Below are 23,000 nucleotides of genomic sequence, written 5' to 3'. Positions count from 1 at the left end.
GTGTTGACTGGCATGTTTAACCCCAGCCAGCAACCAAGCCACAGGCAGCCACTCACTCTCTGCCCCACCAATGGGATTGAGGAGAGAATCAGAAGGGTCCAAGCTGGAAAACTTGCAAGTTCCCATAAAGACCATTTAATAGGCAAAGCAAAAGCTGCGCACACAAGCAAAGCAAAAACAGGAATTAATTCACTGATTCCCATGGGCAGGCAGGTGTTCGGGCTCCTCCAGGAGAGCAGGGCCCTATTACACATTCGGAACACAACCTCAATCACTCCAAATGTCCCCCCCCTTCTTCCTTATTCCCACACTTTATAAACTGAGCATGATGTCATATAAACATTCCTTTGGTCAGTTGGTGTCAGCTGCCCCAGACGTGTCTCCTCCCAGTTTCCCACGTGCTCCCAGCCTCCTCCCCAGCACGGCAGTATGAAGAGCAGAAAAGGCCTTGGATTTGTGTAAGCCCTGCTCAGCAATAACAAAAACATGTCTATAGTACCAACCCTATTAATTTGTGTTCAGCACAAATCCAAAACACAGCCCCATCCCAGCCATTAGGAAGAAAATTACCCCAGTCAAACCCAGCCCACTGGCCAATTTACTTAGCAATATCGACAAATAATCTGTTGGATCACCAAGTCTTGACTTCTGCTTTCCAAGACATCTCGGAAATTTCTTTTTACCTGTATAAGGCTGTACCTTTAAATTAGTTTACTTTTCATTTATTGCTCTGACTGAGCTTTTCAAAGACTTAGAAAGCCCTAATCCTAGCTTCCAGACGAAATCCATCTGAAGCTAATTTACGTCTCTTCTTTAACTGAGCCAATATTTTGCTTTAGCTAGTTCTTGTCCCTTCTTGGTGCTTAATTTGCCATGGTATTTGCAGTGTTCTCAAGTTGTACTACAGCTTCTGTTTTTCCAATGTAAGCAAAAAGCTTTTTTAAAAATTCTTTCCCCATCTAACAGTAGAGAAATGTTGCACTATCACCAGCTTGAGGCTATGCGACATCATTTGCAAAGAATGAGAAGTCTTGCACCACTTTTCACTCCTTTGATAGGAGATTGCCTTGGGGATTAGCAGTGAATAAGCAGAGTAAACTTGACCCTCTTGACAAACACACATCTCTACTGCCAGAGATGTCAAAATGTTTCCCAAACACTTTAGGAACAGCGCAGCTCTTACAAGGTCCAACAAGAAGCATGCTGGTAAGATTTACACAAACAATTCCCAGGTTTTGCTCAACAGCAATAATGGTGCTTTTTGAAGTTCTTGGCAGTCAAGCTGCAAGTAGTATCTTGCAGAGGTTTACTCCCCTTTAACCTTTTTGAGCAGATTTTTCTCTTCAGAAGGGAGTGACTGGACCATCTAACTGCCATAACAGAAGATGTTAAAACATGAAGCAACACTACAACAAAATGAAGTTGCAACCAGCTACATAGTCTCCTGGCATTAATGCTAGAACCAGTGGGTTATAAAGAACCTAATTCACTTTTTGCATGTGCAATGAAGTGGAATAATCCTTCTCAAGCTAAAAAAAAAAAAAAAAAAAAAAATTGCAGTGGCTTAAGACCTGTGTAGCTGAAATCAGAATGATGCTTTTATTTCCACCAGGTCATTCCTGTACTTCTCTGGTTTTCATGTCTCAGGACTCTCATGATGCTTTTCCAGGACGGTCCTTTTCTAGCCTTTGTTTAAGTAAGCAAACTTTGATTAAGTAAATATTTACTTCAAGTAAACAAACAAACAAAAATAGCATCTCCCAGAATTTTAGCCATTTCATAACCACTGGATTTTGCAGGGGATCTAGGAGCTAGAAGCTGCTCCTCCCACTCAAGGAACAGCTTGCTCAGCAGCAGCTGCTTTCCTTTTAAGAGATTTTGGGAGTTTCTTGGGCAAGCACCAGAAAGATTTCTGTAGTGGCAGTCATTACTGTACCGCAAGTTTGTGTCATCCAAGGGATGCAGAGGCATTTCTTCCTGGGCAGCAGGGAGTTAACTTGCCTCCTGTCACGCCTTGGGAATTAGAGCTGGGATGGCAGCCCATAGTAGGAGGGTCTGGATTGAATTCGACAGTGAAGAGGGGAAGATAATATTTTTGTGTGAGAAAAAAATGCCAAGAAATCGAGAGGGGAAGTAACATGGGAGAAAGGAAGTAACTCATCAGTGTTTGGGACAGACAACAGCAGTTTCAGGATCTGGGTACACATCAGGGTCTTGGATGGATCTTTCTCTACCTACGTCACTCAGAGAGAAAGAAAGCAGGAGGAGGAAGTGTTGATGTCTTCATAAGCTTACAAACACTGCCAGAACCTCAAAAGCATCCAGTTTCCTACCAATACAGGCTTTCTAAATACCATTACACCACTTCTAGAGGGGAGGAGACTGAGGTAATAGAAAACTTTTAAACATGGGACTAGTCTTCTACTAGTATGAGCCACACTGGGGCAGACACATATGAGTAGGGGCAAAGAGAAGGGCAGCAGCAGCTCCAGCTGCCGTTGCTCCAGACCACTGGAGGACACCATGCCATGACTTGAAAGTTCTAGAGGAAGGCTGCTGAAAACCAAAGCCACTTGGCTTTGTACTTCCCAAAACCAAAATACAGTTGATTAGAAAGAAGTGAGGTACACCATTGCTTCAAAACTTACAATTATTCATTGAATAAAATGCTACAAAAGGAAGGAAAAAAAAAAAAGAAAGAAAGAAAACTTCTGGGATGCAAAGACTTGTTTTCCTTTATTTTTAATCAGCCATTTGAAAATACTGCAACATGACCAATTCTGCAAAAATGTTTTCCTGACCACAGCGTCTTGCATTCAGACAAAGATTATGCCAGTTCTGGAAGAATGAGCATCAGTAGCTTTTTTAATACCAGAACACGTCTGTTGTTTTTCTCTCTTCTTATCTCCCTAATTCTGGGGATACTCAAAATTTTTGGGGATATCTTTTTTATTGGTTTTGTTGTTCATAGGTTCTTTATTTAAATGTGTACTATATGTTACTTTTCCCTCTGGTTGTTAATTTTTGTTTGGCTCTTTAGATTTTTTGACTGTACAATAAAATTGCCCTTAGCAACCTCTCTTCTGCTCTTTCAGCCTGAACAACTTCCACTGGGTCATCTCTGTGCTACTGTTTTAAACAGTTTGCTTGTTTGTAGGTAGCTAATTAGTCATTAGTTCTATTCAACAAGAAACTTTTGAGGTCTGGGCTGTAACTTCTTTTAGTGAGAGCTCACACTACACCAGTGTGTATTTGAGAAATTTCCCCAGGTAGGATGAAAGATGGGAATCTGACTTGCTTTCCTGGGCAAATATCTCAGGTACTGTTTCATATTTTGGTGGTACTGAATCAAGACAGCAAGTGGACATGTAGATAGATATATGGCTATGAAGTCAATGAGACGTATTACTGTCTGAAAAATGGACAGGTGTCCCTGCCCATGGCACTGGGGCTTGGGACTAGATGATCTTGCAGGACCATTCCAACCCAAGCCATTCCATGATTTTATGATAATGTAATTCTAGTGAGTCTTGCTGAAATTAATTCAGGTGGCATAATGTTTCACATATACAGTAACGAAAAAATCCCAGACTTCAAGAATTACAAAATCTGGACCAAAGGAAAGGTATAGATGACTAATAGGATACATGAAAGATAGAGAAATTTTTAAAAACATCAGAAAACCCCCAAAAGAATCGATGTAAAGGTGATCCTAAACCACAGCAATCTTTGTAAAAGAATGGAAAATTTGTATCTCCTGTCAATTCATAGAATTAATTACTATCTGAAATTTGTAAAGATGATTAGAAGCTGCTTTAAACTGAATGTCCTGAATGAGAACTGTAGTTTTTCCACATCAGGGAGTGTATCCCATGTGCTTATTGAAATACTTTAGTGTATAATGCATTCTTATGGAAAGGCAATGAGCAGCCAGAATCCTTGCAATATTCTTTACTGGTTGTCTAAAAAACCTGTTGTGTTTTGTTTTTCTGCTAAATTCTCCTTAAAAAAAAAAAAAAGGAAAAAGCTTAATTAAATCAAAAACATCTCTCTGATGAGCCTCTCCTTTGATCTCTCTCTTTTGATAATCTCTCTCCTGACAGGCTGTGAATACTTTGCTAGCAAGACTTTGTGCTTTCCTCCATGGGGATAACAACTGCTCTGCTCCAGGCATTTCCTTGGCCTAGGATTTGGGATCTCTGGAAGTGGGCAAACATCTCCATCCAGCTTATTGGTGTGAGTGCACGGCTCCGTGTGGAACTAATTAGTGTTATAATGAATACCACAACAGTTTATTGCCAAGAAACATCTAATGACCTGGCAGTAATCTCACAATGACTAATCAAGATTTTCTTCAATTCCCTTTAGCAATTTTACCCGATAAATTAGAGCAGGAAAAAAAAAAAAAAAAAAAGAAGCCAAAATAAAACAGTAAGCAGAGAGGCTCTGATTTAAAATATCTGATGGATGATGCTGTTCTGCCTTCTTGGGGTTATTGTGTGCAATCCTTCTCCATAAATTCTAGAACCTTGTATACCAAGAGCAGAGTGGTCATGACTACTTCTTCATTGATTTCAGAAGACTAGCCTTAAGCTGATGAGTTTAACTTAAATTTGGTATGTGATGTGTGGGCTGCAACCCTACTACTAAACTGAGGTTGACTATTTTAATCCAACTTGGGTGTGTATTACCAGGATTGGTTAAAAAATGGAGTTACTATTTTCAATTATTTCTGCACATAGCAGGAAAAGCTTAAAAAAGAAAAAAGAAAAAAAAAGAAAAGAAAAAGGAGATGGATTCAGATGGTTCACAACCAGAACAGTCCCCATCCCGTGCCTAGTCCAGCACATGGTGTGTAGGACTAAGCATATGCACAGCCCCCTGCAGGATGCCGTCTCTCACAGACTGTTTTTCTCACAATAGTAAATATTTACCCTGCAGTACAAGAAAGACAAGGAACTCCAGGAGGGGGTCGAGGGAAGGGACACAAAGATTATTAGGAGTCTGGAGCATCTCTCTTATGAGGAGAGACTCTGGGCCTCAGAAAAGACTGAAGGGGATCTCATTAATACACATAAGTATCTCAAAGGAGGGTGCCAAGAGGATGGTGTCAGACTCTTTTAGTCGTTCCCAGTGACAGGATGAGGAGCAATGGCCATAAACTGAAACACCTCAACACGAGGAAGAACTTCACACTGAGGGTGGCAGAGCAGTGGAACAAGCTGTCCAGAGAGTTCATGGAGTCTCCCTCTCCGGAGACATTCAAACCCCACCTGGATGTGTTCCTGTGTAACCTGCTCCAGGTGACCCTGCCTTGGCAGGGGTGTTGGACCAGACGGTCTCCAGAGCTCCCTTCCATCTCTAACGATTCTGTGCTGCCTCCGCTCACCGGCCCGCCCCGGGGCTCAGCCCAGGGCGCGGTCGCAGCCCCGGAGCGCCCCGTGCCCGCTCCCGGCCGGGTCTGGCGGCGCTGGGAGCGGGGGGCAGCAGCGAGGCGGAGCCGGGCGCATGTGACCGGCGGCGGGGGCGGCCCCGGCGGGGTCGGGCCGCCTCGGCGGGGCAGTGCGGAGCGGCGGCGCGCCGGGGATGCGGAGCGGCCGGGCTCCGGGCAGATGATGGCGATACGCGAGCTGAAAGTGTGTCTGCTTGGAGTGAGTAAGGGCGACCGGGGAGTCGCTTCGCCCTTTCTTTCCTTCCTCTCTCGCCTCGCAGGTGGGGGCTGTGGAGCTGGGGTGCTCGCTAAGCCGGGGAACACTTCCAGCCTCGCTGTCCCGCTTCCCGGGGGGCGCCGCGTCTGGCGGTCCTGGGCGGGGCGGGGGGCTCGGCCGCAGAAAATTCCTCCACGCTGAAACTTGGCAGCCGCGCACCGGTCTCCGTCGGGCGGGGGAAGGCTTTGGGGCTTGTTGCTTTTGTCTTGTTTCTCAACTTTTTAAAAGTGAGAAGGGCGTAGCGGGCTGGGGGAGGTGGTGAGTGGCTCTCTTTTGGGGGTCTCCCCCAGCGCTCCCCAGGCGGGGGGGGGTTGCCGGCGCAGAGCCATCCTCCCCGAGGGCGGTGGCTCCGCGGAGGTCGCCCTTTGGTGCCAGAACCCCGAAGGTACCTGGGGGAGAAGGGGGTTTGCTGCCCACCCTGGGGGCTCGTCACAGACGGCGGTGGCCACGCCGAGCCCCGTGCCAGCGGTGGGGAGCCGCCCGGAGACAAGCAGCAGCGCTGCCCGCCCCGGGACGCTGTGTCGGATGGCTCCTCCCGGGGCTCGGTCCCGTCTCACCGACGTGCTGCTCGGTGCTTTGTTTAGTTTATTCAGCAGCGCTTCTTTGACTCGACTCTTTACAGGAACGTCTTTTTTGCCTTTTCTTTTTTTTTTTTTTTTTTTTTTTCCGCTTTTTTGGCGAACTCGCGCGTGCGTTTCACATCTGGAGCAGCAATGTGCTTAGCTCTGCACTTCGTCTGCGCCTGCCCTTCTCTGCCCGGCACCGAGGGAGCTTCCCGGCAAAACGTGCCCACTAAGTTGGCACAAACACTGCTGCAGAGCAGAACCACCCCTCCTGACAGTAACCAGCAGAGCATCATTACTCCAGTACACAACTTTCTTTTTAAAAGTCAAACATCTCAAATTACCCGGTGCAAGTTCGGCTGCTTTTAGGCCCACATCTCCCCATAAGCACTCAGAGAAGCTGCATGAATGAAGGCGTTTTAGAGTGAATTTGCTTTCATGCCATCCAAGTGAGTTGAAGGTTTGAAAACCAAACACAAGTAAACGCTCCAGTTCTCTTTGATTTGTGTTGACACTTAGCCCAGCAGGAGTGGGTACCTTGCCTTGGAGTAGTTCTTGCCAGGATGTGGTGCCAGGGCATTGGAGAATTCAACCCAAAGTATTAGGCAGTGACCATTCCTCCTTTCTTGGTTAGAATTCCTGCCTTCAACTTTTAAAATGGCATAGTGACAAAAATAAATGTGGTTTGTACAAACATGAGAAGTCTGTGGTAGAATACGTGGATGTCTTGTTTTCTTCTTCAGCAGAAAATGTTGTAATTTTATAGAGATGAAGTGTCTTGGGGTATGAGATTCCTCATGTCCATAATTTATTGATGTTTTGTAACATTAAAACTTACTGGAGGTTTTGTAAGGCAATTGGGTTTTTTTGGTGTTTTTTTTTTTTTTTTTTTTTTAAAGACAGGGAAAGAAACCTATAATAATATAACAGCTCTGTGTTACTAGGAGTATGCAAGTATTCTGCAGATTCCTTAAAATGATGGGGTGGCAATGGTAGCACTTAGGGAGATGTGTCTGTAGTTATAGTCACTTAGTAATGAGTGAGATGTTCCTTCTGTTTTAAGAGGTCATAGTCCTAGAAAACCTTCTACTTCTGATCACAGACGTCTCATTTACTGTGGGGATTGACACTGTTTTCCCAGAAGAGAGGACTCCTTCAGATGATGAATCCTCTCAAGAAGTTTAGACATTTCTAGAGCAGGGAAACTCCATACCTGTCTGTGTGAACAAATGAGGGATTAATCTTCTGATCTGCTTGAAAGCTAGATGGCAATTCAAAAATACATTCTCAGATCTACCAAAAGAAATCTTGACAGTTGTTTTTTTCAGTAGATCTTGGACCTGGTTAATCTGCATTGTACGTCATAGATCCCTTGATAATCACTCAAGTTTGGCATGTCCTAGTCCCAAGACAAGTTCTTATCCCTGTTAGAAATATGGATTAAATTGGTTTGTAAACCCATATCCCTCCCCACTTCTGAACACAGCCCTAGGCTGCACCTCTGGATCAGACAGGAGGATCATTGACAGTTTCTGGCTTCAAGGTGTGCAGAGGGCCTGGGCTTGGGCTGTTTCTGCCTATTCTGAATTTCCCAATGGGAAAAAATTGCAGCTGGTGCAATGTTTGCAAAGCCAGCTCCTCCACAAGCTCTGAAGCCCCATTTGGCTATAGAGGGTCTAGATGGGAAGATGATGAAGAGAAATAGAGAAACCAGAGCTGTGGTTCCACATTGCCAGCCCTACAGGCCAGTGCAGTACTCCAGGGCCAGTGCGTGGCCTGGAGCCATTGCACTGGAGAGGGGGAGTAGGTTATTGGCTCCTGGATGTAACCCCACATTGCCAGGAGGGAGGCCGGCCTCTAGTTTTTAGCATTAACCTAACAAAACGGGGTTTGGGTCTCTGCATTTCATTTCTTCCTTCTCTAGAGGATCTTGGGGTTTTTAAAACTCTCTGTAGGTGTCATGGGAGTGATTTGGAGCAGCCAGGAGTAGTGCACTACAAGCTGATGGTTATGGGATTTGTAGCTATTGAAGGAGACACGAGTGAGAGAGAGGCAAAGGGGAAATCTGGGGCAGCAGAAGAGGGTACGAGTGAGTCAGTTTGGAAGGAAGGCTTTGTTGATTGCAGAGCTCTCTGAGAAGGGATGGTTCCAGCTTGCCAGTGGGCTAGCAGGAGCAGGATGCCTGCCTAATTGTCCAGTGCCTCGCAGGTGTAGGAGCTACAGAAGTACAGTTGAGCAGCTCTCTTTAGTATGTTGCCATGCAAGTGTCCTCAATCCTGCTCCTAAACTACCTCCTCCAGTAAATTACTGCTGCTGGGCAGTGAGGTATCTGCATGTGAAAGGTGTTCATCTTCCTGAGTGCAAATACTTGAGCTCTGTTCCAAGTCCTGTCTTGTTACCCCTGACTCTTCCTGGTCTCTCAGTCCAGTTTGTTTGTTCCCAGCAGATGTCCCTGTGTTAGATGCCACATTTCTGGGTCTGAGCAGGTTTTAGCTGCAGCTCAGTGTGTGTGGTGAAATGAAGTGTAGCTCTCATTTGATTTGCATGGTGTTTCCATGTGGATGCCTTGTTGAGTGGCTGGAGGAGAGAGAAGTATAGGGGAGCTGCTGTGTTCCTGAGCCATGCTACAGTGCTGAAATGTGGCTGGCTGTGCAGCTGCCAGCTTTCCTAATCTGTCTGTAATTGCTGAGTGCCCTGTGCCTTAGCTCCCAACATTTTCTTTATGTGGGCTGGAGGAGTGATTTACAACTCCCTGCCAAATCCTGATGTAATTGTGTGTGGCAACCACAGAAGAGATTGCCAGGTTTACGACTAAGGCAAAGTTTCTAGTCTTTGTCACTTCCTGAGGAATCTTTGACAACTCTTCATTCTTTGGGAGGTGGTTTGCTGACTACCATCTAAAGTGACCTCCATTACTTCTTTCCTTCTGTTTTTGTTTATTACATTTTTGTGTTGTGACTGTGCATCACAGGACCAAAGGAGGTAGGATTGGAACAGGGTCAGAGGTCATCCCTTGTCCCTGAAGTCCTTCTTATTCCTGACATATGTTTCCTCTGTCTTTAAAAACTCACGATCTTCTCCCTGGGGTTATGTCCCAGGGCTTAACTGCTTTTACTGTAGAAAGTTTTTCCTGAACATAGTGCCCACATCTTCCCTCTCTGACACTTTCATTTCTTCACTCTTCTGTTTGTGCCTCTGTTTTCTTGCTCTTAAGAAGTCACTTGCTGGCCTGTGTTCTGCTAGCATGAAAATGCTGTCTGAAGCTGGTGAGCCTGCATTTGTAAAAGGAGTGACATTTCCTCTGTGGAAATTACACTATGATACTGAACACAGATCACTGGGAACCTTTTCGTTTGTGCCTAAACATCTGTCCTAGTCAATGCTTTTATGGCCTACGTGTCCCAGTGCAAATAGGAAAGCTGCTGTTAAAAACAGAAAGGCGCCCCTGGCAGGGTTGAACCAGTTAAGGAGATTTCTTCTCACCAGGTATGTGCAAGGTGGCCTCCATGGTAAGGTAAGCATCCTGCTGAAGACAGTACCGCTGCACAGTGCAGAAGCCACGGGTGCATCAACAGCTGCAGGCTGCAGTGTTGTAGCCTAAAACAGAGAATAGAGCAAAGGGGGTCATGAAAAGAGGAAAAATGTACTGATGAAGTAAATGTGCGCCTTCTATAATTTTGTCCACAAAAGTATCTTGTCTGAGAGAAGAACAGAGACTGCCAAGCAATTTTTCCCCCATGTTAATGGTTCATCATTACCTACTCATTCATTCATATTTTATTAGGTAAACAAGTAGCTCTGTCATGGGAGAAATTTTGAGTTGTGACCTGTCTGTCTTGTGAAGTCACTGGTTTGAAGTGTCCATCATTTCAGCCTTTCCATCAAAGGAGTCCTTTGATCTGTATCTCTTTCCTAGCCAGTTATGTTTCTGCATTGTCGTGAAACATCAAATTACAGGTAAAACTGAACAGTAATTTTAAGTCCATGGAGAGCTGAAAGACAGACACATGGTTAGCTAAACTGCATATACGTCATTTTCTTGGGAAATGTTTTTTCTTGATATTCTTCTTTGGTGAAGAATACTCTGAAATACGCACTTAATGTGAGCACACAGCACTTCCATATTCCATTGCTCTGCAGTGCCAGTCAAAAGAAGCGTACAAGATACTAAAGGAGACTGGTACTGGTGATTTTGTTTTTATTGTGTTTGTTAATATTGCATAAAAATCCAGTTATGCACCGAGCAAGAAAGGTCTGTTCTCTTGTATCAATAAAAAAGTGTATTCAGAAGCCTAAAGCAGCCTTTTCATATTATTTTATAAGATATTTAAATGGCTACAATTAATTTTTTTGCAATATATACATTAAATATATAGGTAATGAATTTATCATAATTTGGAATTCAGGATTTCTTGTTGATCTCGGTCCTCTTTTTTTCCTGATGTATCTACAAGACTTTTTTCTTTATTAGTTTCTTCCAAGGATGTTGTGTGGGATTGCTTAGAAGAGTAGACTGGAACATCCTTCTAGGAAAAGGTGATTGTGGAGGCCACACTCTGCTTTCGTTTCCAGCGGCCCAACCAAACTGGATTTCTGAAGAAGCAGAAAGAGGAATTTGATGCAGATTTTAATTTCAGTAGCAGCAAAGCCTCAAAGGGGAAGCTTGTTACTAATCATCTGTTGGGTGGTGAAAGAGTACCCTGTGGCTGGTGCTTGTTGCTGTACTTCATGGGCTCCCATCAACTGATAACCAGCTCTGAGCTCCCATCCCATGCTTGTAACTTGCCTGTTGAATGAGTCCATGCAGTGACTATCACCCAGGTATCATATACAGGCTGTAGTTTTACTGTCTCTCAAATTCTCTTTATATTTAGATTTCCCCAGCCCCTTGCTCTTTTTGATTTCTGGCCAAAAAATTGGGAAATTTATTGGTTTACAGTAGTTCTGGGGAAAAAAAAAAACAAACACATTCTTTCTTTCTGCCAAAATAAGGAAGTTAATGGTGATAAATTCTTTTTTTTTTTTGTATAGTTGAGTGCAGTTTTAGCCCTACTCAGTGAAGTACTGCTGAGACAGACTATGTGAAGGGGGCAGAAATTTTGCATGCAAACAGTACATGGGGAAAAGAAAAACCCTCTCATTTTCATCAAGTGGTTCCTTTTAACTAGCTTAAGCCATATTAAAAGGCTATTTTTAATTTGCATTTTAAGTGTGTTTTCTGACACTCTGGTTGATGGCAGGACTTGTTTCTAAAGCAATAATTTGATTTATTGATAGGATATGTTGCAGTTACAGTGCAGTTGAGCTGCCCATGGGCAAAGGCCTTTGAGTCTGCAGGGCTTTTGCCTGTGGTGGTGTTTATAAATTACAGTGCCAGTGCATTTTGCTTGTGTTGGGTTGTGTCTGAGCTGGGTGCAGTGTAGGTGCTGCAGACTGCAAGTGCACATACAGGCTGGAGAGATGTATTCTTGACCTATTCTTTCTGAAATTTCTCAAGGTAATTGCTTGTTGAGAGAAGCATTTACAGGGAGGCTGGAGCGATAACTCTGCTGCTCTTGCTCTTTTGCCTCCCTGCTGCTCCTTCTTGCAAATGCCATTTGTCCAGTCTTCAGGGCTGCTAGACCCTCCCAGGGCTGCTATTAGTCATTGATTTCCTGGCCACATCTCTGTTCAGATAAGATCAGGACAGGCACTTTTTTTTTTCTCATTTCCTGCACTATGGTTTTGAGGGGAAGGCAGAGGGGCACACTGAAGTGAACACAGTTGGCTTTAGCAGGTTTGCACTGTTAAAGAATGATAGAATGGTTTGAGTTGGAAGGGACCTTAAAGATCATCTGGTGTTGACCCTGCTGCCATGGGCAGGGTCACCTTCCACTCGAGCTGGCTGCTGTTGACCTCACCTTCTCCACAGTTCAGGTGCTGCCTCAGAAAATTGAGTGCAGGGCAAGGAGTTTCTTCTCAACTTTGGTGGCTCACCAGCCTCCACTGATGTGGGGGCTGTTTTTGGAGCTGTGGTCTCCATCAAGAGGTCTGGAACTTCCTCTGCTCATATTTTTCTCAAGGTGTTTCTGGGGCCAGCCAAGTGCCCAACACATGGTTAGAGGTGCCTTCCAAGAGGGCTGGGAAAGGAGGTTGGAAGCTGGGTAGAGTTGGTCTACTCACAAGCTACCTACAAGTCTTACCTCCATTCTGTGCTAATCACACCTATGGGTTAGATCATCATGCCAGTGAGTGGGATCATCCTGTGCTTTTTAGAGAGGCCAGAGCAAGCCTTCAGTGCTTTGCTCCTTGTCATGTCCCCCACTACCTCCTGACTGTGGGCTAAGGGCAGCTCATGTGAATATAACTCTGCAGAAGGTGTCTGGAGCTGTCATGGGACACGTGCTTCCAAAGTAAACCAAAATAAAAGATATTTTTATTCTTACAGAGTTGTTTTTCTTCTCACTACATACCTTGTAGAGGCTGGGTAGTGGTGTCAAGGTCAAGGTGAAAGGAAATTTTAAAAATTCCATCTCAGTTTGTAAGATGCCAGGAAAGGGACACATTTCAGTTTTCTTCTGAAACATCTTGTACACCCTTTCCGTGAATGCTCGCCGTTTTGACCACCACTGCCAAAAGACAAAGCCAAGCTTTAGAAAGCCGCCAGCGGAGGTGGATGGGAGGCCAGCTGGGAGCACAGCCCTTGTGTAAGCACATGCCAGTGGTTGATTTACAGTCTCTGGCCTTGCAAGGCTGTGCTGAAAGCTGAAAAACGGGCAGTGGAACAAATGCTTTTTATTTTCACCGGGATATTTTTAAACAGAAATGCTGGTTAGTGCATGGGTTTTATATTTTTTGCAGGCGAGGGTAGAGAAGTTACGGTTTTTCACTTTTTGTTTTGGCCAGAGTATGTTCTTATTTGGGCAACATGTGGAAGTGCATGTGCATGAAATCCAGCCACTAAATACTTTGTGTCCCTGAGTTATTGTTTCCTCCTTTGTCAGCAGACTGACAGGATGCTGCAGACGTCATTGGGTGTCCTGGTTGGACCCCTCAGGGGACTATAGTCCCTGCAGGGGACTATAAAAAACTGTAAATTATAAATATCAGACTCTTACAGGAATTCACCTACAGTTAGGGGCTCTCTGAGGCAGATTCTCCTTCCCTTTAAAGCCTATCACAGCCAAAATAAGTTACAAGAAATTCCTAAAGTGGGTTTAATAAAAAAAAATAAATTACAAAATTAATTAAAATTAAAACTAAATTAAAATTAAATTAATTTTAAAAAATTAAATTAGGGGCCCAATTAATTCTGAAGCAAAAAAAACTTAAGGGTTGGTAGGGTCTCATGGTTCATCAGGAAAGCTATGCTTCTGTGCAACAGAACGTGTCTGAAGTCACTTGCATCTCTTTCCACGCTCACTGATGATCTGTGGGATACAACTGGGAGAGCTTTAACCTTCTCTATCTTATGCTTGTAATTGGTAACTGATATCTCCAGTACTGCTGTTGTGTCAGTTCTCCAGATCTACCTATTTCTTTCTGTGAGGGAATTCAGTGGCAAGAAAGAATCCTTAGGTCAACATCTGGTATGTGCCAACAGAGAGAAGCCGTACTGGGAATCACCAGACTTGCCAAAAACTGATTGAAAAGAGCATTTCCTTGAACGTGGTGTGGTATCACATCAAGGTTCAGCTTGACTCTTGAGACTTCAGTATATAGCTACTTGATTTAAAGGCGTAAAAATATGCTATCACTGTGGTCAACAGTTTAGGATTTAGAAGCGTATTACAACTGAAATATCTGAGGTATTGGTAAATGTACAGTCACAATTTTCATTTTGAGCATCTTCTACTATCTGTGGAAGGAAATAATAATTTTGTTTGCTTTAGGTAATCTCTCTTAATAAAAAAACCCTCAAACCACAAAAAAATTGAACCTCTCACTGGCTGATACACCCCACTATAAGCCTTTGAGGGTGCACTTCCACTTTGGTGAATGAATCTCGCAGCTGATTAATTCCTGGAGGGATTTAGGAAATGAGAAAGGGAGTATGTTCTTTCTTGAATAGGAAGCCCATTATCTATCTTTTTTTCCTTTTCCTTTGCATACTAAATATAAGTATTAAAGTGCCTATTTTAAGAATCATAATATCAACACTTGAAATATATCTTATTAAAGCTGATATGAACAGGAAGCCTCCAAGCACTTTTAGGCCAGAAGTTATTCATGGTGCATAGTCCATGCTGACTTCAGCCTTTCCAATACAGTGTAGACAAGCTTCCTTTTAGGATATTAATTTTGTGAATGTGCTACAAACATGGGGGTTTTTTTGCTACATTATCCCATACACCAGCGGTTTTCTTTTTTGAATGTTATTGCTCTTGTGGAAAATCTAAGGAAAGTTGAAGTTAGTTTTTGTCTTGGTTTGGTTAAATGTCAGTGAGGGAATTAAACCTTGTCTTCAAGTGTTATGACTCCAGCAGCAGAGTGAAGTTTATGTGAAGAATCTTCAGAACTGATTGTTCTGTCCTTTGGCATTTATTTTTTTTCTGCCCTGGATATTTTTGTTTATTTTTTTCCTGTAAAGTGTGCTTGAAAAGAATTAATGCATGCCAGGGCATTAGACAGACAGTTGGAGCATGTTTTATGTGACAAAAATGGCAGTTGGATAAAACCAGATAACATAAATTTGATTCAAGATTATGCTACTGAAACCCTAATCTGAGTAGCATCTTTAAGCATATGTTTGATTCTGAGCATTTGGGTAATCCCTCTTCAGCGCAGTATCAGGGTACATCCTTCAGCCTTTGCTGCATGGGCTAAATTGAATCCCATGCTTAAAGCTCAGCATATGCTTTAATGCACAGCTGAATGCACTGCTGTGTGCAGAATAAGAGAAAATGTTTAGGTAAATTAAGTATTTGAGATTAAATGCTTGTGAGTGATTCCTGTCGTTTGACATTAAAGCCAGATAGAATAGCTGAGATCTACCTAACTTGTGGCCAGGTTTGTCTTCTCCCTTAGGCTGATGTGGGAAAAGGCAGAGAGAAAGTGAACCTTTGACACCATAAATCCAAATTTGAAGAGATTGTCTGAAGGAGAGTGTTAGCCCTGCAGCCTAAAAAGTTCTTCAGGAATAGTTTATGACCAAAGAATAGTTTGGGTTGGAAGGGACATTAAAGATCATCTCATTCCAGTCCCCCTGCATGGGCAGGGACACGTTCCTGTAGACAGCATTGCTCAGGGCATTGAACACTTACAAGGATGTGCAGATCAGTAGAAAAAGGGGTGTAGATGTTGGCATAGAGGAGATTTGGAGGAATGGAGAATAATGGAGGAGGAGGAGGTGGAGTACTGGAACTGTGAGACCAAGGCAGAGCATGTGGGAGCATTGTAGGGGGACTGGTGAGAGGGAATGAGGAACACAGAGGAGTAAAGTCAGGAGCAAGGGAAAGAGAAGCTGAGGATAATAAAACAGAAAGCTAGACAGAGCAAACCAACAAAAGCTAGTAGAAATAATAATAACATGGGGTGAAAAAACCCCGCCAACCTCTCCCTTGGTTTTTGCCTTCAGTTTCCTTTTAAATTATTTTAAAGCCCTGACTTTGTGCTTTTTCATTTGTGTTTCAAAACACTTTTGGCCAGTGGAGCCTGCAGAATTGTTGCTTGCATTGCTTTAAATTCATCTGTATCTCTCAACCAGTCAAAAAGACTGTCACAGATGTGACACAGAGAAGCTTTGGTAGGATCTCATTGGCCAGTTAATATGTCTTCCCCAGTCCCTGTGCCTGTTGTTCTGCTGTGTCTGGGATCTGTGGGAACTTTGGAGTTAGTTCCATGTAGTCCCAAACACTCAGGCTGTGACACTGGAAGTATTTATCCAGTCAGTCTTTCTTGAGGAAAGACTTCTGTGTGGCTTTTCCTACTTTGGAGAGAAAGATGAAATGCACTCCTTCTACCCCTTTGTCCTTTGAGGAGATGTCCTTAAATGTACTAAACTCCATGGTTAAACATTCAATTTGAAATGTTCCCAGTGTGTTTTCAGTTGAGATTTGCAAAGTCTACACACTTGTGACCATTTCTGGTTCCCAGATTTTGAGTGAAGATGAGAAAAAATGATCAGGTGAATAAAAACTTCCTTCTGCAAGTCAGTTGTAAGTTAGATACTGGTTTCCTAGTTATTTTTGTGGTGGAGAGAAGAGGGTGCCTTAACAGTAAGAGCAACAACACCTGGTTTTCCTTGAGGGCCTCTCCCTAAAAAGTTGAATTTCATGGCACTAGTGTTACTAGCTTTTAGAACTTGCTGCATTTCATTCCTGATGAAACAAACAGAAGGTGAACACATTCAAGAAGTCAACTGCTTAAGGGCTACAGCCTTGCATTGATAATTTCTCCTGTTTATGAGCCTGTTCAGTGCAGATAGGTTTAGTAACTTCACAGCAGCACACAGTAAATCCACAGATAAAAAACTCAGTCCTGGGTTTTATTATACCATGCTTGCTGTTATCTCTTCTGTTTACTTGCATGAGTGATAGAGGGGAAAGCACCAGGTGGGTCTTTATATGATGCTGTTTAAAATAAGTGGTGATGTTTGCTGTCTTAGGGAAAGCTTCACATCCAGACAACAGGTGGAATGATTATGAAATCACTACTAATTGAGGTTAATTAAAGCTAACAGTTTGGTGAAACATTTCTTAACACTGATTTAGATAAACTTTTGATTGTCCATTTCCCATCCTGCACATAAATTCAGGAAATTAAAACCTCCAGTTTCAAGGATTTTAGGTGTCTCCTTCATGTTGCCACCTAATGTCCACATGGACACATAGTATCTACATATAATTTGCAGTTAATTGTTAATAACAAATAATGGCAAATTTCAGAAACTCTCAGCTTGTCCCCTTCCCCTGATACTCCCTGGAGAAGAAACTTGTTTTATTGTGTCTGGAAGGTTGATGGAGGCAGCATTCCAAAGACTGGCAAATTGTAGAAGCAGCTTGCATAAAACGGGTGCCAATAGCAGCTGGGCAGCCTTTAGGCTGCTGATAAAGGAGACCAGCTCACACCTTAGATGGTCACCAGAGGCTGCTGATTTTGCAGGTTGTATCAGCTAAAAGGAACTGATGAGCAGAGGCAGAGTTTCTGGTATTTCATACCTGGTAAATTCAGGTATGAAATCCTTAGTTCCTGTCCCACCCTTGTGCTGTTTCCTGACCTGCTCAAGGCTGATGGTGTCTGGCTGCCCTTGGCCAGTAGAGACCAGTGGAAGAGTTACTTGCTTCTGGTTGTTGGCAGGTGACATACTCAGTACCAGGGCTCTGCTAATTTGGAGCAAACATCCGTGGCCATGAGGCTGGTTCCTGTTTGTTAGAGGAAATGTGTGTTTTTATAGCTGCCCCCTGAAACTGCCTTCTTCCTCTCTGTTGCTGCAAGGGAGAAGGGATTGGGCTTTCTTGTCTCCAGGACTGAAGTTTTCAACTAGTGTTTCAGTTGGAATTCATAATTTATGTGGCTTTTTTCTTCCTCTCTGGTATGAAATGCAATAACAAGTTGCAGGTGGGACAGTTACAAATTGGGAGGAGTATGTCTGAACATTGAATTGAATAGGGCTTATTGAGCTTGGTTGGACAAATTTGTAGGTAATTGAGTCCTTTTACAGTTTTTCCAGGCAATTGCTGGACAATTTTTATACTAGTGAAATAGCAAGCTGAACACAAGGGCCATTTTGTTAAATGCTGTGGTTGATGGGCATATTGTTGCTTGTGTAAGAGCCACTGCCTTCATTTAATAAAAGAAAATGACTGTTGGTACTTGTTGACAATCTGCAATGTGAAATTACAGTGTTTGGATTGGATTATCAATTTCAGACCGGTTGGAAGATTTTTAATATCTTCTATGGTGGGACAGGAACATAAATTATTTTGTTTTCATATTTACTAAGTGGCACTAACACGCCTGTATTTCTAAGTCATGACTCCTAATGATAGAATTTGACAGTGAAAAGAGGTAGGGTGCTGGAGTATGAACAGCAGCTTGTGTCAAACAGCAATTCAAGTCAAAGATTATCTCCTCATCATATCAGTATTTTGAAAGTTGCAGCTGTTACAATATATGTGGAGAAGGTTCACTTAGGAAAAGAATTTTGTTTGGAAAGAACTACACGGAATTTTTTTTATCCCATTTTTGCTGGCAAATTGTACTTGAAAACAACATTTGTCAGGATGCTGTTGCTTAATGTGTTTACTTAACTGTGAAAACCTCAGGTTATTTATGCATGTAGTCTGAAAACTAAATTTAGTTTCTCTAATCACTGCATTGCACAATGGTGATGAAGGATATTTAACCAAATTGTTATGCTGGTGTGTGTGCATATGGCCAATAGAGATAAAACCCCTGCAATCAAAACTCATTATCACTGACAATGTGAGGTACAGTGACTTGTATGTTACTTCCCTTACCTAATTTTTCAACTTCAGGGACAATTATGAGGATTTCTAAGTAGATATTATTCACACATTTTTTACTGTATCTTTAAATAGGAATTTCTCTGCAGGAGGAGAGGTACATCAAGTGGATTTTTGTGATTGCATGTGTGTTTTGAGATAGAACAGGTAGGAAAGGGATGGCAGCATGCAGATGTTAAAAAGTCTCCCAAATTTGTCTAGAAAATGAATTCTGACCATTGGAATTGCCAAAACTCAGGTATTACTATGAATAAAATTGCATAGGCATTGAAACAGTACTTGCAGTTTTAATTTATTTTGGCTTTATTTAGCTCCTTGCTGTTTGAGGTTTGACTTACTGGAGTGATCTGTGAAGTTTGCTTTTAGTTCCTATTTCATTGGTGTTGGGAGTGTGACCCATGGTAAACTAGGGCCCATTTCTCATCCTCACCTGAAAAATGAAGTGGTGAACATTGGAGAGGTTGTACTGAAGTGTCTGTGGTGGAGCTCAGATGGGAAATCAGCAAGCTGGCAGCAGGGAGATGTCATTAGGGTGAGCTAGGGTGGTAGGAGAGCATGCCATGGTTTGAGGTCTCCGAGGGAAGCTGTGAATGCCCCATCCCTGCAAGTGTTCAGGACCAGGCTGGATGGGACTTTGAGCAACTTGGTCTAGTGTCCCTGTCCATGGCAAGGGAGATGGAAATAGATGATCTTTAAGGTCCCTTTCATCCCAACCCCTTCTGTAATTCTATGATTGTGTAACACACTTTCTTATCACTTACATGGCTCCTGTCAGGGTGAGTTTAGTGGGTTTATCTTCTGGTCTGTATTATACCATGGTCAGGAGGATCCTGTGATCCAGTGGTCAGTAAAAGGCAATTAGAGGTATGATACTTGTTTAAAGATAGTGACTCCATGAAGCCCCACAGCTACAGTCTCCTAAAAGTTGACCTAAAAATTTCCTCTCTGCAGCATACAACATTGTTGATATTGTGCAGGTTGGGGTGGAGTTTTTTTGGGTTTTGTGGGGTTTTTCCTTTCTTTGTTCATTGATACAATAAATTAATTGTGGGATAGGGGCATTCCTTTGAAGCTGCCTTTGCCACATTCACACTACCCATTGCCACACAGGGCTCCTCAAGGTGGTACCAGCAGTGGGAGATGTCTGTGATTCCAAGGGAAGGTGCTCAGGCACTCTTCTTTCCCTCTCTGTCTGTCTCACCTTTCTAGTTCTTGTATGTTCATCCTGCTGTCTTCTTTCCCTCCTTCCCCAGGCTTTTGGCTCCCAGCTCACTGGAGCACTTGAGTCAGTGTCCCTTCCTCCTCCTCTCCTCTCTCAGCATGGCCAAGTGGACTCGGTTCCCTCATCCCGTAGCCCCAGGAGTCACCAGGTGGTGCTATTGCCCAGTGAAATGCCCTCCCGTGCATTGCCGCACAGCCCAGCCCTTGCAGAAGGGTTCGATGGTGTTTGGTTTTGTGATGGAGCTTGCTTTGGTGGGCAGCTGTCTCAGGTAGTGCCAGGGGTTTTGTTTCTTGACACGGGTTCAGTCTTGAGTCGGTTTTATTGACACAAAGTTGTTTCCTGTGACTTAATCAGCCAGTGCCTTGTTTGACAATGAGGTCCCCCAAAGGCTGGACTGCTTCTGCACAGTTTGTGACCACCCTGTTGTACTCAAAAGCTGCTTCACTGTAGTGTGAAGCATAAGCAAGTCTCATTAAGGATATCCTCAGGCTTTGTACTGTTGGGTCCACCGTGCAATCCAGTGGGAGGGATTTTTGCTCATTCATTGGCATGTGCTGCTCGTCCAAAGGAGATCTGTGTGTGTGTGACCCTTCAAAGGTGCTCCTCTTCTTTCTCCTTTCATCCTCTCATCTTATTAGCCAGCCAGATTGATACCACCTTACTTGCAGCTGGTTTTTATAGAGATCATGCTCTTACTTGAAACTGTAGAGACAGTTCAAAACTGTCAAAATGGAGTTGAGCATCTTAAATTAATAGCCAGTGCCCCCAAAAGCCACAGTCCGAGCTGAAGGAATGCAAATAAACACCAAGTTCCTTCTTCTTTTCACCAGGCTAAGCAATTCTCTCTCCACAGCCGCCCATACCACATGCTGACAAGGGCATAAGAAATTGATTGAGATTCTGCTCTTTGATTTCAATTTGAAACCCCCCATTTCTCTTAGCAGTTCAGCTGCTGTTCTGAATTTGATAACTTGTGTGCAAAGGGGAAGGAAAGGTGTAAGAAAAGACACAGAATTAGCTGGAAATTTGATGTGGGGAAGCAGTTTCTAAATAATATTAGCAACAGTCCAAGGCTGTTAACTTTGCTGTCCACGCTCATGGTAGCATAGCACTGTGGTTAGCTTGCTCTTTGTATCATAAGATGCAGCGATTAAGCATAAACAGTGAGATTAAAATATGGATTTGGGTTTTGGGTTGGTTTTTGTTTGGTCGGTTGTTTTTTTTACCAGAGTTGGTGAGCTCTAAAAATTGTGAAACAGAGGTAAGTTGGCTGTAGTGTTAATTTTATTCCTGAAGAATAGCTCTGTTGTCCCTTTCCCTCCACAGTCCCCTTTCTCATCAATCAAGATCGCTTTATATTCCTGTGTCAGTTTCACAGACAAAAGAGTTGGCAGGTTGCAGAAGAGCAGCATGATTTGTAAGTCCTGGAAGAGTAAATGTGCAGCAGACACGTGGAATACTTTGTTGGGGCAATGAGTACCACTCACTCCAGTCTGGGGCATGAGCAGATCGAGAGCAGCCCTGCTGAGAGGGACCTGAGGATTCTGCTGGATGAGAGGCTGGGCATGAGCTGTCAATGTGAGCTTGCAGCCCAGAAAGTCAAACACATCCTGGGCTGCATCAAAGGCAGCATGGCCAGCAGGGCAAGGGAAGGGATTCTGCCCCACTCCTCTGCTCTTGTGAGACCTCACCTGCAGTGCTGCATCCAGCCCTGGGGTCCTCAGCACAGGAAGGACATGGATATGTTGGAGAGAGTCCAGAGGAGGCCACCAAGATGATTAGAGGGATGGAGCATCTCTAGTACAACAAAAGCCTGAGAGAACTGGAATTGTTCATCCAAGGGAAGAGAAGAGAAGGCTTCAGGGTGATCTAATTGCAGCTTTCCAGTACCTGAAGGGAGAATACAAGAAAGATGGAGAGGGACATTTTATTGTGTGTAAGTGGCAGGACAAGGATGAATGGATTCAAACAAAAAGACAGTTGGTTTGGATTAGATATTAGGAGGAAGTTTTCTGCTGTGCGGGTGCTGAGGCACTGGAACAGGTTGCCCAGAGCTGTGGATGCCCCATCCCTGGAAGTGTTCAAGGCCAGGCTGGATGGAGCACTGAGCGACCTGGTGTATTGAAAGATATCCCTGCCCATGCTAGGTGGGTTGGAGGGAGATGATCTTTAAGGTCCCTTTTTGTGATTCTGTGATTCTTAAGGCTGCAGCTATGATTCTCCATGCCATCAACCCAGCATGTAGAGCTTGAGATTGGAGCCCTAGTAATGATAGCAGAATAATGCCAGTTATCTTGGAAGCACTCTAGGAAAGACTTTGATATATTCATGCATGTAATATTATATAAAACCAATGTCTCTGGCAAAGTGAATCTTTGCTAGCATTAGATACAATATAGAATTAGCTGCTCTTCAGTCTCTCTTATCTCTGGCCAGACACATCACTTTGGTAGGATGAGAAAGTGCTTTTGGCCATCAGTGCTTGATTTTGTACTTTATGGTATGGTGTTGCTTGTGATCTTTGAGTATGTCTTTGACAAAAGTAGATAGTTGAAGAGATCATAATTAATATTGCAGTCTGTGAGTGAGGCAGATTGGAAATACTCTTTTTTATCTATAAGAGAGAAAAGGATGTAGCAAAATATTAAAGAAAGCGTATTTGAAACTTGGGCATTAGAGGTTTTTGTTGTCTCTGAAAGATTACTGGGCTGGGATCTGGTGGAGAGCAAGAGGCCTGTGACTACAAAGAAACTTGCTAACTCCAAAGAAGCCTACAGATACCAGGACCAGTAGGACTGCATTCTCTGGCTCCAGGTATTGCAGATATTGGAGCAGCTATGCAGGCCTGAGTTTAATTCCACAGGAAGATGTGTGCAGGATGTGTGTGAAAGGAAACCACATGCTGAATAATCACACTGGTAAGGGTGCCAAAACTGGTAATGCAGCAGGCATTTGGATTTGGGGACTGGTTGGGAACAGAGATGGACAGGGCTGTAGACTCCCTTCAGCTCTGAGGTGAAGCAGATGGTCAGTCACTGTACATGTTTTGCAAATGGATGTG

General features: G+C 43.4%; 1 protein-coding gene across 1 annotated transcript in view; it reads left to right on the top strand.

The window, feature by feature from the left end:
• Nucleotides 1-5,581: 5,581 nt before the first annotated feature.
• Nucleotides 5,582-23,000, top strand: part of RAB31 (RAB31, member RAS oncogene family) — a 61,681-nt gene continuing 44,262 nt past the window's right edge. The window contains exon 1 of the mRNA XM_053994256.1: nt 5,582-5,651. Within this exon, the coding sequence (XP_053850231.1) occupies nt 5,613-5,651 (39 nt within the window). The 5' untranslated portion in view covers nt 5,582-5,612. The remainder of the gene's footprint in view (nt 5,652-23,000) is intronic.

This window comes from Vidua macroura, chromosome 1, assembly GCF_024509145.1.
Source record: "Vidua macroura isolate BioBank_ID:100142 chromosome 1, ASM2450914v1, whole genome shotgun sequence".
NCBI classification, from domain to species: Eukaryota; Metazoa; Chordata; class Aves; order Passeriformes; family Viduidae; genus Vidua; species Vidua macroura.
This window is presented reverse-complemented; position numbering and strand designations above follow the sequence as displayed.